The 18,816-nt window shown below is 29.5% G+C and overlaps 1 protein-coding gene across 2 annotated transcripts in view; it reads left to right on the top strand.

The window, feature by feature from the left end:
- LOC145313661 (adenylyl cyclase 78C-like) overlaps window positions 1–18,816 on the top strand; it is an 84,299-nt gene extending 65,483 nt beyond the window's left edge. For both annotated transcript variants that reach the window (XM_080153170.1, XM_080153171.1), the window contains 15 exons: window positions 4,011–4,065; window positions 4,560–4,606; window positions 5,497–5,612; window positions 7,099–7,158; window positions 8,707–8,855; window positions 9,162–9,249; window positions 9,768–9,879; window positions 10,580–10,629; window positions 11,633–11,759; window positions 12,097–12,200; window positions 12,901–12,976; window positions 13,163–13,310; window positions 14,160–14,229; window positions 16,949–16,998; window positions 18,005–18,816. In XM_080153170.1, coding sequence (XP_080009296.1) covers window positions 4,011–4,065; window positions 4,560–4,606; window positions 5,497–5,612; window positions 7,099–7,158; window positions 8,707–8,855; window positions 9,162–9,249; window positions 9,768–9,879; window positions 10,580–10,629; window positions 11,633–11,759; window positions 12,097–12,200; window positions 12,901–12,976; window positions 13,163–13,310; window positions 14,160–14,229; window positions 16,949–16,998; window positions 18,005–18,110 — 1,358 coding nt within the window. In that variant the 3' untranslated portion in view covers window positions 18,111–18,816. The remainder of the gene's footprint in view (window positions 1–4,010; window positions 4,066–4,559; window positions 4,607–5,496; window positions 5,613–7,098; window positions 7,159–8,706; window positions 8,856–9,161; window positions 9,250–9,767; window positions 9,880–10,579; window positions 10,630–11,632; window positions 11,760–12,096; window positions 12,201–12,900; window positions 12,977–13,162; window positions 13,311–14,159; window positions 14,230–16,948; window positions 16,999–18,004) is intronic.

The following is an 18,816-nucleotide window of genomic DNA, read 5'->3' as shown; positions in this document are numbered from 1 at the left end:
TAAAAAAAAGTAATTTGTTTTGCTTTATCACTTGCTACACAGTTATTTTAAGCAATTTAAGCATCAAGACATATCAAAATAGAATAGAGATAAACATTGTTAAAGAAAAGAGAGATAGAGAGATTAGAGAACGAAAAAGTGTGAGAATGTGAAAGTGGGGGAGAGAAAAATAGAGAACGAGTAAGGTATTGAGAGAGATTGAGAAAGAGAAATTGAGGTATGAAAGAGAAAGGGAGAGAAACATTGTCAATAAAGGGGATAGCAAGATAAAGAATCAACAAGATAGAATACGACAGACAGGTTAACCTATATAATATCTTTTCTACTTAAAAAAAAGTTTGTTTTGCCTTTTATTTTATTGTTATTTTTAAAGCGAAGCTTTTCTATAATTTGGGTCGGTCCGTCCGTAGTCCGGAGTTAGGTACGAGTTAGAAGGCAAAGCAAATCTTTACCACAAAGTCCGTACGTCCATTTTAAACATGTTGCTTTTTAACTTTCTTAACAACAAATTTTTATAAGATAAAATTATCAGATTGGTCTGATTTTTGGAATAGTGATTCCTAGGACAAGAAAGCGAAGCATCTCTATAATCAAGGCCTAAAAATGTAAGTATGTTCTTAAACAATATCCTGTATATAAACAGTTTTTCAACAGATCTACTTACAATTTTGATTCGTTCGACTTTAATACATTTATATTCTGATTATTCAGTTCTCACACTCTACTCAAGTGTTAATGTTCGTTTGTCCTACCATTTCAGAGCTTTGCTTTTATGGATGTTGTCATCCTTGCTTATATATAGTGTGCTCTTTTCATTTCATAGTAGTTTACTTGTAACAAATATATATTTTTGTAATCTAACAAAACTTAAACCATTTTTCTAATAATAAAGGTTTAGACCTTAATTTTCATATTAGTTGACCAATCAAAGTTTGAAGAAGAAAAAAATGTTAAGAGGAGGTATTATTTGTATTTTGGTGTTCACTTCACAAAATTGCTCATAACCTTCCTAAATCAAAACCTAATTTCTTGGTAAAGTGAAGAGCAACGGTTCAGCTATTTTCATGAGATCTTAATGGACAAACACAAGTACAACTTACTACTCTACAGTATAAGAAATCATTTCGCAATTATGATTTTTCAAGGGATACGTTTTTTATAAAATCTCTTTTCTCAAATCCATCCTCTCCTTGGCGATAGATAGTCGAGTGGTCTGCCAAAATACTTCTCTTTAATTTCACTTTAACTATCCTGTAATCTTGGATGTTGGTGGGCTGTCTCACATAAATATCACTCATAAAAATAGATTTTCTATTGGGAATAGAAAATATCTTAACCTTTAAGTTTTTTTCTCTTTTATTGCTATATTTCTTATTGTTATTAATTGTCTTTTTTTTAATTATAAGAATATATTCTTTATTTGTTTTGTCTCTCCTTTCCCCTTTCTTTTCATATTACTATATCTATATTTATTTTAGTATAAATATAGTACCTGATGACCAATTTTGAATTTTAAATCAAATGCAAATAAAAGTAGAACATTAGCTAGAACCAACAAGTTTGTTTTCTGTTGAATTTGATCATCCTAAATTGGAGGACAAATATTGAAATATTGGCGAGCTATGCAAAGTATGTGTGTTCAGTATTTTTGCAAAATAACAAATAGAATTTTAAAAATATGTGTAACTGTAAAATAATATCATAAGGATATTTTTATTTACCCCCTACAAAAGAAATGTCCAAAGTCATTGGTCTAACAATTTTTAAAAACTCAAAAACATTACCGTTAGTATCTATAACCAGGGATCTAAAGGGATAAGACAATGACCAATAAATTGATGTACATCCCCAATGATGTTGCACAAAATTCTGTAGATAAAAATTAGTGGTTTGAACGTTTGAACCAACCAATAAAAATTCGTAAAGTCTCCAAAGTTGTTAAGCCAACGTAAAAGAAAACGTTATTATAAAACGTTGGGGACTAGTGTAAAAAACAGCCCGTTATTCACTCTCTTTCTCTGAGATAGAATAATTTCTTTGTTACATTGTTTGAAGCCTGGATGTGGTCTATAAAACATCACATTTCCGATTCAACCCACTTTAATTCTATACCTGGTTCAAACATTTATCTTACAAAAATTTGCAAAACATGGAAATTTTTATCTTACTTCCAAATAACCTTACTTTTGGTTATTGACTTTACCATTATAAAAAATTGTATCTGTTAATATGTACATCATAAATCATGAACTGTCTCTAAAACATCTCTGTTTATTTTTATAACTCTTGATAAAATGTGTCTTATCTTATTTTTATAAAAACTAGGTTCAAAGTGATAAGTCATTTCTTCAAGTCCTTTTTGGGGAGCTATGTCTTTGCTTGAAGACGTTGTACAGTTTTTGAAACCTTTCCAAATCTTGGGTCTGTCCGTTCGTCTGCAACAAATAGCTCTTAAGACATCTATATAATTTTGAATATTTGTTAATGTTCTTTTGTCTGATTTACTGAGCATTTATTTCATGGATATTGTCATCCTTCCTTCAATTAAAATGAAATAATATTTTCGATTTTTATCACTGTTTATTTTTCTTCGATATTCCATTTTAGTTCTTTATCTTATTTTATATTTATGGCATTTTTGCATGGGTGTAATCTTTCAGAAAGGTTTTCTATTGATTCAGATTTGAAGAGCAATAAAATGAAATATTTGGCACAGGATAGAAACCTCAATATTAGGGGGTGAGCACATGAAGTTTAGTGACAATTTATAGTTAGTTTTGACAAGAAAGAACCTTATATCAAAAGCTCTACTTTACTTCCATAATTTACTTCGTATACCTCCCCCCTAATAGTTTTAAAATGAAAGCTTTTTACAAATAAATTATCTGAAATAATGTAAAATAAATAATAACTTGAAGAAGTTTTGTTTTCATATAAGATAATTTTAAGAAGTATTAAAGTAGATGGAGAATTGGTAATCATTAATCAATAAATTGAAGCCAAAATAAAGGGTGAAATCTAAGGATGTTTATTGTTTCATACAATTGTATTTGGAAATATCCATCAAAAATTGTTAAAATCAAAAAGACAAATACATATTGAAAGTTTTTGCTTCTTTTAAGTCAAGATACAAATGCTCTTATAAAGTCAAACTGTTCCTAATTTTGACTAAATGAATAATATAAAATGCTAAAAATTAAGAACAGTTTGACTTTATAATCGTATTTGACTAAACGCAAACACACAACTTTATAGAAAATACACCAAAAAATTACCCTCTTTATGCTTGTGTATGAAATTGTACTTAATTACAAGGAGTTATTTAAAAACAAAAAAATAGCATTTAAAAACAAGATATTTATAATTTCTTAAAGTACAAAACTCAAACCTTAAAAGTTGAAAGCCCAACCTTTTGACATGGCTAGATAGACTATGCTAACTAATTCTATATTCAAGATTATTTCATTTTTTTCTCTGAACTGGCTCACAAAATTCCATGGATGCATGGATTTAGATAAGATCAAGAAATAAAATAGTTATACTTTCTTGAAATAAAATTAATAAACAAAATTTTAGTGTTTAAATCAGATGCGTGCACAGGGTTTTTGGAGGATTAACCTGAAAGGGGTGAAAAAATGAGAGGAAGGCCTTCCAACTTCAATTTTAAGGGGGGTTTTAAAAGCCCTGATGAACTTAATTTTTCTTCCATCTATTCGTGATTCCCTGAAAAAAATGAAACCAAGAGAGAATTAATTTGTTGGATATCAAACAAATGTTAAATTTCAGTTCTTGCTCAAGTTTAGAATTATCTTTCTTTCCGGTTCTAACATTTTTCTCTGTCTCATTTTCGCAAAAAAAACATTATGTGAACTAGATGATATTTCAAAATTTACAACAATACGCCAAAGGAAGATAATTTGACACCCATCCAAATTTTTACGAGGGTAACTTTTCGTTTTACTAATCTACAATTTTTATCAAACTCTTTTTTTCAAATTCTCTTTTTTTAGAAAACGCCAGCTTACTGAATGATCAAAGTATTAATCCTGTGCTTTGGAATACACGGTAAGGAAATATGTATATAGCTGTTTGATTCCTTGCCCACTTAATCTTTATTATGAGCTATATTAAATTAACAAAAGAATCCTGGCTAATTTTAAGGGATAATTTTTTACGGGTATAGTCCCTTTTGTGGCAACGCTTCTTAAGGGGTGTTTCGTCATATTTTCACAGTAGCTTTTCCCCTCATTAATGCGAAATATTTTACTGTATTTTTATTATAAAAAAAATCCATAAATATTATAGTTTATTTCATGTTATTTGTAATTATATTGAAATAAATTAATTTATAAGCTTTTCTCCTGTTTCTAACTTAACTTTTGATTGTGTTGTCTAGCGTTATGAAGCTATGCGGCATGTTTTGCTATTTTTTTCCCTTAAGCGGAGCGGGCCAGTTCGCTTGTTTTGTTCTTTATTGTTTATATTCACTTTTAAATTTATTTTCTAATTAAATAATTAATGGAATATATGTCAATTAATATTTTTTTATTTAATTTTAGAAGTTACCGAGATTACAGTTTCCAGTATCTAGCCCACATATGGATAGGAATGCAGATTATTTAAATAAAAATTTCCATTATGGCTCTGCTACCGATTAATATCCGCCTGATTAGAACCGGTTCTCAGCCATACTGAAAAATCATGAAAAGCTAACAAAACTGGTTTTAATCTTTTATTCTTTATTTTAATATTGGCGGCATGCTGTCTATACTACGACGCGATAAATATCTACTCTTTTTGTTGTTTTCTTAAATCAAAGCAAATATGATTATAAAATCAAAGATTTGAATATCAAATTTTGATATTCAAATATAGCAACTGTACAAAAACATAACTAAAATCTTATATCCAAGAGAAACTTTATTTAATTTGAAGCCTTTCTAATTTAGTTTTAGAATAAAAAAATATTTTTGATTAAAAGGAAAAGTTTTAAGACTAAAAGTTAATAACACTCCAACTTTTGTAAACCCTAGAGTATATGGCAATTGGTTGAGACCTGATTATACTTTTTAATTTTAAGAAAGATATTTTGATGGATTTTATATGTTTAACGTTTGTGTTGATTATCAATCTACAATCTAAGAAAAATGCCTTCATTTTTACCAAAATAAGAAGCAGCTTATAGTGCCTAATAAAAAATGACGTCATACAATGTAAATAACCAATGAAAGGCCAGTAAATATTGTGATTGACCAATGGTCAAGTGTATACTGGATATCATTGGTCATTTGTATTGTATGACGCAATCTTTATTAGGCACTTTAAGCTACTAAATAAATCATCTTATTATTACAAAAAATATTACATAATTACAAACCTTTTTAAAATACTAATCTTATTCACTTTTGAAACATTTTTTAATCTACCCTCTTTGTTGTACCCCATCCATGGTAAAGTTGAGCTACAATAAGATAAATAGCTGCATTACCACCCTAGTGAGTATAATCTCTCTGTCAGTGTTTATTAGAGTTTACTACCTCTTCAAAGCTATTCTGCTCCTACTCATGTATACCATATATACAATACTTATTGTATTCTACTATAAACAAGGAATATATTTAACCAAATCTTGGGCTTATTAATTGTAAAGTCTGAAACTTCCAAGGATACAGGGATGGGCCAATGATAGTTAAACTAAATTTTCCTCCATTTCAAAATAGTTTTTTTTTAAATATTATGAATTAAAGTAAACTTGCCTCATTTAACTTATGGTTATTTTTTTATTCATCCCTGCAACTTTAGATAACCTAATCCTTTCACATTAAAACTTTATTCAATATCTTCTTGTTCATTATTTGCTTTTAACATTGTTTCAATTTTTGAACAGAAAAATGCTTCATTTGAAAGTCTGACACAGTTTGAATTATCTTCATAACTTTACCTAACATTACATATGACAGAAAATAATAGAAAATTGGTGTAAAACAAAAGATAAAGACTTTCATTAAAGTGGAGCTATAAAGATTAAACAAAAACAAACAACACATGAACAGTATCAATTATAGAATAGCTATAAATTTACAATTAAAGGTGAAAATGCCAAGAAAAAATACTTTTTATTCGTGCTCTAGTTGCCTTGTACTTGTAGATAGAATATCCTATAATCAATTACCTTTTTATTACCCTTTAAAAATATTCTCTTCTTTTTTAAAACCTTAAGTACAAATTAACAACAAAAAATATTCTAAATGTTTATTTTTTTCTTCTAAACTTAAAATGCAATTTAATTTTGTAGTTAAATTAATTTATTTCATGCAATAACAACATTATAAAGTTTACATTTGTTCTTCTGGCAATAAAATTAACATACATATTAAATGGAAAAAGTTCTTATTTGCCAAATTAATTTGCAAGTAAATTTATAGCAAAACATTACCAAGAAAATAAAATTAGCATTATTACAATTGTTGAAATAATTTTTAAAGCTACTCTATAAAAGAAAATTCAACTTAAGAATAAGCCTTAGCTTAACATATGAAATGCACTGTATTTATAGCAAAAGATTGACTAAAACCTCTTTTTGTAGAAATAATTTTGAACTTTCTTAACATTTTTTTCTTAAAGTAAAAATAATTTATTGTTAATCTTTCTAAAAATAACTATTACATTTTTTGCGCCCTAAAGATAAGAATTATTTCTATACTTAACCAAAGATAAGGAATATGGTATGTTAAAAAATTCCTTTTTTACGTCATTCATTGCTGACAATTTTAAGGCTTTATATTCTAGATATCTAAGTCATTTGCGAGATGAAGTGTCTTACACAGACAAAAAGACTAAAATATGAACGGACAGACATATCCTTGTTATAGAGTAGCATAAACTTGAGATCTACAGTAAGACAGACAGACATCCTGTTACTTTTATATAATGATTTTATGGCGGTGAAAAAAAGGAAATTTAAATCTCACTTTACAATTTTGGTGTCCTATCTTTATACCCCCAGATAATATTGTTTACCTTTAATAATTATGTTGTGTTGACAATTGTCTAAGTTTACAAATGGTTAAATATATATTATTATTATGACTGTTAGGAGTGGAGGATTTATTTTATCTGCTACTGTTTGTTCTACTGGTTCTTTATCATGGAAGACAGGTAGGTTTTATTTATTCTTTAATCTTTGCTGTAATTATGATAGGGCTAGTTGCACAAAATGCACTTAAACTTGAATTTAGTGAACTGCATATTTTTCTACCATGTAGTTTATAACATATCAAGACTTAAAAATCGCATTCTTGTTATATATGCAATTTGTATGACTGCCTTATTTTCACAAAAATACCATGGCGACAAATTTAGTGATATCTAATTGTTTGTTACTTATTGTAATACAAAAATCATATAAGTTTGATGGTATACTTGTAACTTCTGCTTGAAATCATTTTTCTGAAATGCACTTGCGACTATACCTTTGTAGTTTTCACAAAAAAAATCTTTGTTAAAACCGAAGTTAAACATGGACATAATATGGAATGTGATCCAAAGGCTCTATCACTCAATAATCATTAATGCTGTGCTTACAATAAATTCTATGAATTAAACTCAGACACCTTAAAAAATTTTACTGCAAAACTTTCATTGTAAATAAACAAAACAAAACACTTGTAAAGAAGTTTTGTTTAAAAGAATATCCTATTTAAATAATTCAATTTTTGTCTTAAATCTAGGCTTTAGGCAAAATGCATCATTGTAAAGGGATTATTGCCTTAAAGATCAAATAGATTGAAAAAAATAAACATTTGGATATAATGATTTGCACAAAACATGCATTTTTTTCAACAATAAAAAGTCAATTTGAAGTAGTGCAGCTACTCTATTTCGGTAGTAAATATGTATGTTCGACCATCACCATAGTTGGGACAATGAAAATTAAATTATTACTTATCAAAAAATTTTGGCGTCATACGGTCATAGAGCTAGAATACACAAAAACATGGTTATTCAGTAAAAATGTATTTCACCTTTTTTCAGGCCTTCCAATTCTAATTTTAATCATCTCACAATGTTTTTTAACAAATCCCACCCTATATAAGCTAATTTAATTAGAAAAGGATAATAGAACACAATTTATAAATATTTCTAAACTTTATAAGATGGTAAGTTGTATAATTAAATTTTACTGTTATTGCCTGAATATTTAGGTTATTGTAGCTGTGCTACTTAGGAACATTACTGTTCTTGTTATAACAATAAATATATTCGACATTGTTAGATTTATGATCTCTTGTTAAATTAATTTTCCTAAAAATGTTTGGTTCAATTTATTTTCAATCTTGTTACTTGATTAAAAATATCTGCAATGACGTAGGTTTCTCAAATTTTGTCTCTTTTCAATTGAATTTCATTTAAATGCTATATTAATATTGTATATTATTATTTTGTTCAACATAATTTATGAAATTTATATTGAATATAGAGTATCCTTCTGAAGTTTGCAAAAGAATGAAGTTTGGGTTAAAGATACGTAGAATTAAAATTAAAATCACGCTGTTTTACTTCAGAAAACTCTTTAATATATGTATAAAGAAAAATAATGACGGAAAAGAACTTTTAAGATGAAGATCAATTCTCTTCTATTATCCACTTGGTCCAATTTTCAAGAAAACACTACTTTAAAAAATTCTTCACACTTTCATTATTTAGGTTGAAATAGCCTCTTCACTGGACTTCTTATGGAAGCAGCAGGCCAAGAGAGAGATGGATGAGATGGAAGAAATGAAGAGACACACAAATCAGCTTCTTCAAAATCTTCTCCCTCTACATGTGGCCAAGTTTTATCTTCAATGTGAAAGGTAAGACTAATGATAATTAACTTTTATAATTTTTTGTGAAGATTTCCCTAACCAAAGCATCTACACTAGAACTATTTTTTTGTAAAAGATTAATTAAATTTACTGATTTATCGTAATTTATCCTTAATATTTATCAACCAATGAGCCTCTTATTTCCAACTCATTTGGTTTATGCCCTTCTTTCTAGTAATCAATCTATATCTCTATTTGTCTTTGTCTTCCACTCTATGGTTTTTTCAAAGTTTTCCTTATATGCTTTGCTACTTGTGGATATTTATACTTGTTTAAAAATAAATCCTTTTTTAGAAACTGTGATGAATTGTTTGCTGACGCCAGAGCTAATGCTGGTGTTATGTTTGCAAGCATACCCAACTTTACTGAATTTTATTCAGAGGTAACTTTTAAAACCAAGGTTTATTGTTCGCGAAAAATAGTCTTTCCCTTTTTCACCCTGTTATGGTTTCACACGCCACTGAATGAAACATGGATCTATCGATTTAAATTTAAAAGCATCCCAAGTGCCATTTAAAATATATGGGTAGCATTATATCTCTATAGTTTTGAAAGTAAAAAATAGTTATATGTCAACTGGAAAACTGTACCCAAAAAAAAGATTTTCCTGGAAATTGTGAAATATTATTGACACTTGCAAACTAGTTTCAAAGAAATACAGCAATAAAAATATATTCCTGAAATACCGGAATGAAATTATCCAGCTTAAGCATTTATAAATAGTAAGCAAATTTTTACCTATTTTGAAGATCATGAAGAATTGTCAAAGTTAAACTGTATTGGTTTTTTTAATAAAAAATGAAAAAAATGAATGCAATACAGTGTCATATTTAAAAATTGGTTAAGTTAGAACCTTTTTCAATGTATAACCTCTTTATTAATTAAAAACTAATTAATTAGGATATAAATGAGGGAGTAGAGTGTATCAGATTGTTGAATGAAATAATTGTCGATTTTGATGAAATATTGGACGATGAAAAATTTCAATCGGTTGAGAAAATTAAGACTGTCGGTAAGTTATCATTTTTATTGTTTTAAAACCCTCAGTAACAGTATGAAAACAATATCATGTCCAAAAGTAGCGTAGCGTTGAAAGTTCACGATATCCTTATACTAAAGTAACAGGATGTCTGTGTGTTTGTGTGTTTGTACCGAAGGATCTCGCTTACCGCTGAACCGATCGGGTTCTCCTTAACAGGGTAGCTTCTCATAAGTCCCGGGAAGGTTTATAACTATTTTGGGGGAGGGTACCCTTCCGAAAAAGAGACTCCAACGAAACATAAACCAATTATATCTGTAATTAGATATTTAAAAAAAAACATTCAAAGTGCCACTAGAGGCCTCTAGGGGTGTAACCGCTAGTCTTGACAGAAAGAGAAAGGCAGTTAATCAGAATGAGAAAAGAGAAAGGATAAAAAGAGAGGATAAAAAAGAAATCGCTAATATCAATTTCTGAGGGAAAGAAAGAGATAAAGAGTAAGTCAGGAATCAGCGAGGAAGAATGTCGTTTATAGAGATGCTACTTATCTAAAAAATCAAACTTTTAAAGACTTTTACTTTGAAAAAAATAAAAATTTAATCATTTTCAAGTAAAAAGAATACACAAAGTCCATTTAACTTGTTTCTAAGATACACCAATTTCTTTTAATATATTAAGCTTCCCAGCTAAATGCGTTTTACTTTGTCAATGTTAATTAAAATAAATTGTGTAGGTTCAACGTACATGGCGGCAAGTGGAATCTCTCCTTCTCAAACAGTACAGGTACAATTCAATGAAAATCTCTGGGGATAAAGTATCTAAACAATAGCAAACACACATTCCTAGTAAATTGTAATGCCTAACTCATTTTCTCCTTCCTCTTTGATATGAATAATTTTATGTTATAATAAATACTTATTTATGTTACAATTAATACAACAAATGTTTAAAACATGATTGTTGTAGTCTAGGCTGTCAATTGATAAGCTTTTATTGCCTAATCTTTAATACCTGACCTTCCAGGATTCCTGAAATTATGAATTGTTTATTATCAATCCTTATATAAAAGTGACATGATGTCTGTCTTATTGTCTGTGTGTTTGTACCGAAGGAAAACTCTAACTGATGTAGGGATCTGTTACACTATTACGATGTAGGTCCTAGGAAGATTTATAACTATTTTAGGGGAGGTTAGCACCAACCTTCAAAGAAAAATTGCTCCAAAAAAATTACTTTCATCCCAAATTTCTTTTTTCTTCTAAAACTGAAATAAAAAAATGGGGATGGTTGACTCCCCCTCCCTCACCTCAAGTATCCCTAGAGGCTTCTAGAAGTGTAGCTACTAGTATTACCAAACTATAAATACTTGAAACTGAAAAGAAATTTTGAAAAGAAAAGTATTGAAAACCAACTGAAAATTAAATTTGAGTATGTTTACAAAACAAACTAACTTTTCTCAACAAATAAATTTCAAGAACAATTACTTTTTTAGTATTTTCTTTACTTCAAAGGATCAAGATTTTCTTTTTTTATTACATTTATAATTTGATATAAAATGCATATTTTACTTAAATAAACATTCTTTTTTTCTTTCTTTATAAGTAATATATGTAATTTTATCTATTTGGAGAGATCGTAGGGGATAAGACAATGGACGATACATTGATATACGCTCACCATTAGGTGTATTAGGTGTATAAAAGACCTAAAAATCAAAAATAAAATTTACAGTCTGATGTTCCATTTTTGTAAGTATACTATTTTATGTAAATTTAAATATTTTTAGGATCCGTACACCCATCTGTGTGATCTAGTGGACTTTGCTACAGAGATGAATACAAAATTAGAAGAAATTAACAAACACAGTTTTAATTCTTTCCAACTTAGAATTGGAATCAGCGTTGGAGCCTTAGGTAACAATTTTCAACAGGCAAGAAAATAAATGTTTGGGATTAAGTGGTAAAAGCAAATGAAATTTAAAAACTATCAAGAGTAAGAAATCTATCGGTATTAAGAGGTAATTAGAGATATCTTAAAAAAAACTGAAAAGATTGAGTTGGGATAAAGGTATACATAAATTAAATATTGTTATCTTTTGATTATCAAATTATTATCAAACATTTAGGCCAAGTTTTTTGTCTTTCACCATATTAATCATTGCCTAATTGGAAATGATTATAACTATATTAGTAATATTTTATATGTAATTTATTAATTTATCAAATTAATGAAACAATTTAATTTGTCTAGTATGTGGAGTGATAGGAGCCACAAAGCCTGTATTTGATATCTGGGGAGACACAGTGAACGAGGCTAGTAGGATGGATTCTACTGGTGTTCTGGGTCATATACAGGTACAGACACAGGTTATATACAGGTACAGACACTAGTCATATACAGGTAAAGACACAGGGCATATACAGTTACAGACACAGGTCATATTCAGGTACAGACACATGTCATATACAGGTACAGACACAGGTCATATACAGTTACAGACACAGGTCATATACAGGTACAGACACAGGTCATATACAGGCACAGACACGGGTCATATACAGGTACAGACACAGGTCATATACAGGTACAGATACAGGTCATATACAGGTACAGACACTGGTCCTATACAGGTACAGACACTAGTCATATACAGGTACAGACAAAAGTCATATACGGGTATAGACACAGTAAACGAGGCTACCATGATGGATTCTTCTGGCGTTCTGGGTCATATACAGGTACTTAAACGTGTTAAGACAATGAATTTACCTAACAGAAAGGATGAGGGGAGTAAACAATTTGTTTACAGATTTTTTATCAGATGTGTTTTGAGGAGAAAATCTGAAATTAACTTCCTAAAAAGTTCATACAATTTTGCGGATGGTATTCTCCGCGATTAAAAAGCTGTTCTTATAACCCCCTTATTTCATGTATTTTAGGGCTAAAACATTGAAGCATTTCCTAATTTTTTTGTAGATGTCTTTTTACCTATTTTTCATTCTTTAAAATCTTCTCTTTTCGCATGTTATATATTCTGTATGAAAAATGTTTCAGGCCTCGGAGAGAACAGCTAAAATTTTGTCAGATAGAGGATATGTTGTCAAGGAGCGAGGGATTGTTAATGTTAAAGGTAATTTTGGTTTAAAATACTTTTATTTTGAAACGTAGAATTAGAAAAGAAAGCAATGTTTTTAATAAATTCACTTATTTTTCGAAGCTGTATCTATGATATTGATATGATAAATATTAATATTATTATTGATGAGTTTTCGATGATCTTTAAATATAAACCACCAGTAAACTTGAATGTATAAAGGTAAAGGAGAGATGCGTACATATTTCGTGCTGGGACGGCGCATATCCCGCGCGTGGCGCACTGGCCGTGGCAGCGGTCAAACTAATAATTCTCTGGCCGAGGTTGTGTATGGTATGGTCAGGGCTAGAAGAAGACGCACGATGAAAAGGTTGGTAATTAAATAAATATATAAGTATAGATGTATAACCCAGACAACTACCAGGCCCCCTGTCTTATGGACCTTTTCATCTGCTAACAAATTGCTTTCTAATTCTAATGTAGCAACTCGGCTGTGTTCATATTTACGATGCTATTGAATGATATTCAAAGACCCAACTGAAAGTCGGCAAGGGATCCACATGGTGGTGATATAAAGTTATTTAACCCCTTCCCCCACTATTGTTTTACTCTATTTGTAATTAAAGCACTCATTAGTTTACCAGCTAAGAAAAAATGAACACGTACATTTTTGTCTTTAATGTATTAAATGTCACGATTTAAGATAAAGCCTGATTTGTTTTTAAAAGCCATCTTCGACACACTTTAATTCTCATCAATATTATTCTCACTCAAAATCTTTATTGATGGATAGACCAACAAATATGACTTGAGTAGAGTATTTGCGAATATTTCATGCAAAACATTTTTAAAATCTAGGTTAAATATCAAATCTGTATAATTTCAAAATGTAATATACATACATTAATTATAACTTAATTAGCAATCATATTTAAATTTAATGTTGAACATTAATCATGAAAATTAGTTATTTTAGCACAGGGGAAATTTTGCAATTAATTAAAACTTTCAACAGTTACTGATTTTTATCTAGTTTTAGTGCAAATTAGTTTTAATTTGTTATAAAATAATATATCTAATTTATAATATTATTAAAGGTACAGGTTTTGGAGCTTTACTATGGTACAACTTGGAATGTAGGGTCTTTTTCATTTTTTAATTCGAAAAAATACTTGCAAAGGATAGTTTTCAAATTTTGATTTGTTCTATGAATTTATAGGAGAGATGGAGTAGAAGAAACTTATTATGCAAACAGTGTTGAACCTGATTCTACTACACAACACCCACATGTAAGTATATTATTCAAATAGTGTTGAACCTGATTCTACTACACAACAACCACATGTAAGTATATTATACAAACAGTGTTGAACCTGATTCTACTACACAACAGCCTCATGTAAGTATATTATACAAACAGTGTTGAACCTGATTCCACTACACAACAACCTCTTGTATATTATAAAAACAGTTTTGAACCTGATTATACACAACAACGCAACCTCTGCACAGAGAGAATAGATAAAGTATAAGTGAACAAAAACATGTTTGGGTGGGGGAGAGCAATTGGACTTTATTTTGCATGATAGCATAAATCCTTCCATTGGCCAAAGTGAATTTTTTTCTAAAGCTCGTGGAACGATTGGTTCAGCCATTTACGAGATCTTATCGGATATGCAGATATTATTATGGCATGTAGAATGTATGAATTATCTTTTGTTCTCTTTTAAAACTTGGTTTCTAATCCACACATCCACACGACAAAACTTTACTAATCAAATTCTCCACACAAATCTTATTTAAATTTTAAACATTTCACATCACAGAAAAGAAAAAAACATGTTTGACATTTTGAAAAGAAAAATTTTGAGGAAAATGACAAAGAAAAAATGTGTGATTCAAAGACGTCTAAGGGGGGGGGGGGATTACCCCCGTGGGCGCATTTTTACTACTAAATATTTATAATAGTATTTATAATTTACCCCCCCACAAAAAAAAATTTACCCCGGAGGTAAATTTTAGGGGGGGGTAAAAAAAATTTACCCCTGCCAACAAATTTCAGGGGTGGTAATTACCCCCCCAAATAAAAAAGCTTGGACGCCCCTAGTGTGATTGGTTTTAACAATTTGGGGGCAAGAGAGTTTTGACATAATTGTGACGTGTAAGAACGATTTTTAATTGAATACATCCTTATTTTAGTAAATATTTATTATAATAGTTCATTTGCAAAAGGAATCTACACCAGAGATCTAAAAGGGTAAGACAATTGTCGATGTACATCACCAATGATGATACACAAAAATACCACCTTTTTAGATGAAAATTAGTGGATAAAACGTTTAGACTCTCAAGTTAATGAACCAATAAAAATCAATAAAAGTCTCCAAAGTTCTTAAGCCAACAAATAAGAAAACATTGTTATAAACAGCCCAATGTCCAATGAATAACAAGGATGACAACATCCATAAAAGCAAAGCAATGAAACGGTAGGTCAAACGGACATTAACACATCTATCTCGGAGGGACGTACGGACGCACCGACCCTAATTATAGAAAAGCTTCGCTTTTAAAAACAAATGCGCATCATACAAGTGAGACAGACGGGCCATAATTTCATAGTACCTGAAATAACATAAGGCTAATTTTAAAAAACCGTGAATACTGTAACTAGTATAAAATTAACTCTATAGAGTTTGACGTTCTTATAATATCATTGAATCAAAATGTAATTAAATTTTTAATTAAATTTTTCCATAAAATTTTTCAAATAAAAATAATAAACTACCCAATAAAATGAAACAGAGAGGTATGGTGTAAAAGGTACAAAATAGAAAAGGGTAGAAATTTAAAAGAATGATAATTGGATGTCGAAGAAGTATAATAATGTATGCTTGTATAATGTTTGTCTTTCTAAAATTAGCACATATCGGCTTATCATCAGATGTTCGACATTTTTTTGCAAAAGCATTAGGAAATAATTTACAGTCATTCCATGCTGTGATTGGATGTCTATTTGCAAAAGTAATAGGGTGTATTTGTGTCTATAAATTAAATTTATGTAACTTAGCCATTTTTCCTCAGATTTTGAATTGCCAAAAAGCAATTTCTAAACTTTCTGAAGAGTTTTGATATCTATCCAGTTACCTGATGGTACGGTAATTTAATTTTATTTAAAAAAGGCCTAACTTGTCGTGAATACTACTCTTGTTCTATTTTATTTTAAGAAAAATAAAGTACCTGATTAAATTAAACATATAGAAATTATGATAAAAGATTCAACGCGAGAGAGAAGGAATGAAGAGAAAAATCTAAAAATAACTTTTTTAATGTAAAATCTTTAAAAGATATAAATCAATAATGAAGCTAGTTAATGAAGCTGTAAAAACTGGTTATTAGTTATTTTGTCATATTAGAAAAATTTAAATAAGCTTTGATTTAAGAGAAGGTACACTTTTACACAAAGATGAGGTGAATTGAATAAAACACTCATTTATCTTCTTTGCCAATGCAACTTGATAGGATGAGTCTCACTAAATGTAAGATATATGCCTTTCAACTAGGGTTGGGCCGGATATCAGGCGATAGGTTGGATATCCGGCCATTTCCAATGTCCAGCCGGATGCCGGATACCGGACATTCAAACTTAACGGCCCGATATCCGGCATTATAATCTTTTATATTATACAACAACAATCCCTTGTGAAATTCTTGTTACAATATAGCAATAAGTAAGTAAAACTTCAAAAACTTCATTAATGTTACAGATTGACAGACTTACGGACGTATAGATGGACATTGCAAATACGGACAATACTTAATATTTTAGATTTAACCTTTGTTCATATAAAAAAAAACATTTTATGAAGATAACTTTTTTTGCTACTTCAATATCCGGTTATCTAGTATTAGAAATCAGCCGGATATCCGGTATCCGGCCAAATATGTATCCCGCCAAACCCTACTTTCAACACAAGTTGAGTATTTAAAAATAAAATTATTTGTTTTTAGGAAAGTACAGGGATCAAAACAAGGAGTAATCCGATTAGACGCAGCTTAAGGTGATTTCATTTATCTATAATACAAAGTAGAACGATGTCTGTCTGTCCGTCTGTCCGTCTGTCTGTCCCTTAAGATCACGGTAACCACTGAACCGATCGGATTCTACTCTTGAAGATATATACCTATTGGTCCTGTGGTGGTTTTAAGCTATTTTCTTGGGGGGTGGGACACCCCCAATCCCCCAAAAACAAAACAAAAAATCCCCCCCCGTTTTTTTTTCTTTTTTTTCTGAAGATTTCCTTGGTCCTTTATGTTTTTTAGAAGATTTCCTTGGTCCTTTATGTTTTGTAGAAGATTTCCCTGGTCCTTTAACGAATTTCGCCTTAATTTTTTTATCACCTCTTGGGGAAAAAGCCCCTAGAGGCTAGGGGCGAAGCCGCCAGTTAATTTAAATTGCATTTCATTCAAGCGTTTTCTAACATTAAAGAAACAAAAATTACCATTAAAATTACATCATATTTAAACATTAAACATTGTAGTGGATCTTACGCTAATGAAACAAAGAAGGCCATGCGTCTGCATATACTATAAAATATTATTAAATGGAGACAAACGTCATCAATTGCAGAGAAAAAAAACTATAGATTCAATTCTGAAAATTAAATGTTTTTCTAAATTTGCGATAATCAAAATATTAGGATATTTTAAAGAATTGTGAAAGATTTGAAGGGTCTAGACATAACGAAAGGGTTATATAAATGAGGAAATTTAAAGTGAATTTAGAAATACACAAGATAATCTGATGTTTTCCTTTTATTCGTTACTTTTTCTCTAAACTATGAAATAAACCTGGAAATAAACAGTATTAATATCAAATGGAAAAGCTAAGCCGACTTGAACCAGCGGTTAGTGAAATCTTAAGCTTCATGTAAACAGACAGGCATTGTTCTAGATTTGTAACAAGGACGAACATATCTATAATCAATTATATATATAGAAAAATTTACATATAATATAGCTGTACAACTAAAAGCTAATCATTAGCATATCATTATTTCATTTTAGGCGCTTGAACACAATGAGAAATGGGCGAAGCAGCGTGGCTATTTCTGAACATAAGTTAAAGATTGAACACTCAGATACTGTCGGAAATGTGAGCAGTGTACTGTAAAAAATGTAAAAGTATTTAAGAAAAAACAAAATTCTTAAATCAACTTGTGTTCAAATGAAGAAAATACGGTCTGTTTCATATCAATGTCAGTGAAAATAATGATTAACAAAAAAAGATTTATAAATAGCATAAAAAAATATTTATAGAGAATTTTTTCTTGTTTATATGATGAGGAACCTGTTATTTTACATATTTTTTTTTTGTAAAAACATTCGTCCGTTTTTCCACAAACTTTTATGTACAGGCAAATTATGAAAATTGCACAAAAAAGATGCACTATTAGAAGGACAAAAGATGCTAAAATTGTGATAAAAACAAATTAACACGCTGTGTCGGCCTTTGCTACTTAATACCTGGCAATTAAATGTAGAATTTTCCCCCAAAAAAAATATTTTATGTAAATTATAACCAAATAAATGTTTTTCCATAAAATTTAGAAATCCAATCTTACGTCCTTACTGTTCTAATTCAAATATATCAAGTTTCTTAATGTGAAAAATTTACACTGAAATACTTAAAAAATTCAAAAACCCTTTCGATGGCTAAAACAATCAAAGTTGTATTGTACGTATGAAATCAATTTCTATATAATGATGTTATATATATATATATATATATTTATAGTGGTAAAATGCATTTTTAATCTATTATATTTGTACAAAATGTACTGTTTAAATACACCCACATATATATAAATTATTTCATA

This window comes from Acartia tonsa, chromosome 3 (genome assembly GCF_053477335.1).
Source record: "Acartia tonsa isolate MP-2025a chromosome 3, ASM5347733v1, whole genome shotgun sequence".
In the NCBI taxonomy this organism is placed as follows: Eukaryota; Metazoa; Arthropoda; class Copepoda; order Calanoida; family Acartiidae; genus Acartia; species Acartia tonsa.
The sequence above is the reverse complement of the archived record's forward strand: the minus strand, read 5'-3'. Positions and strand labels throughout refer to the sequence as shown.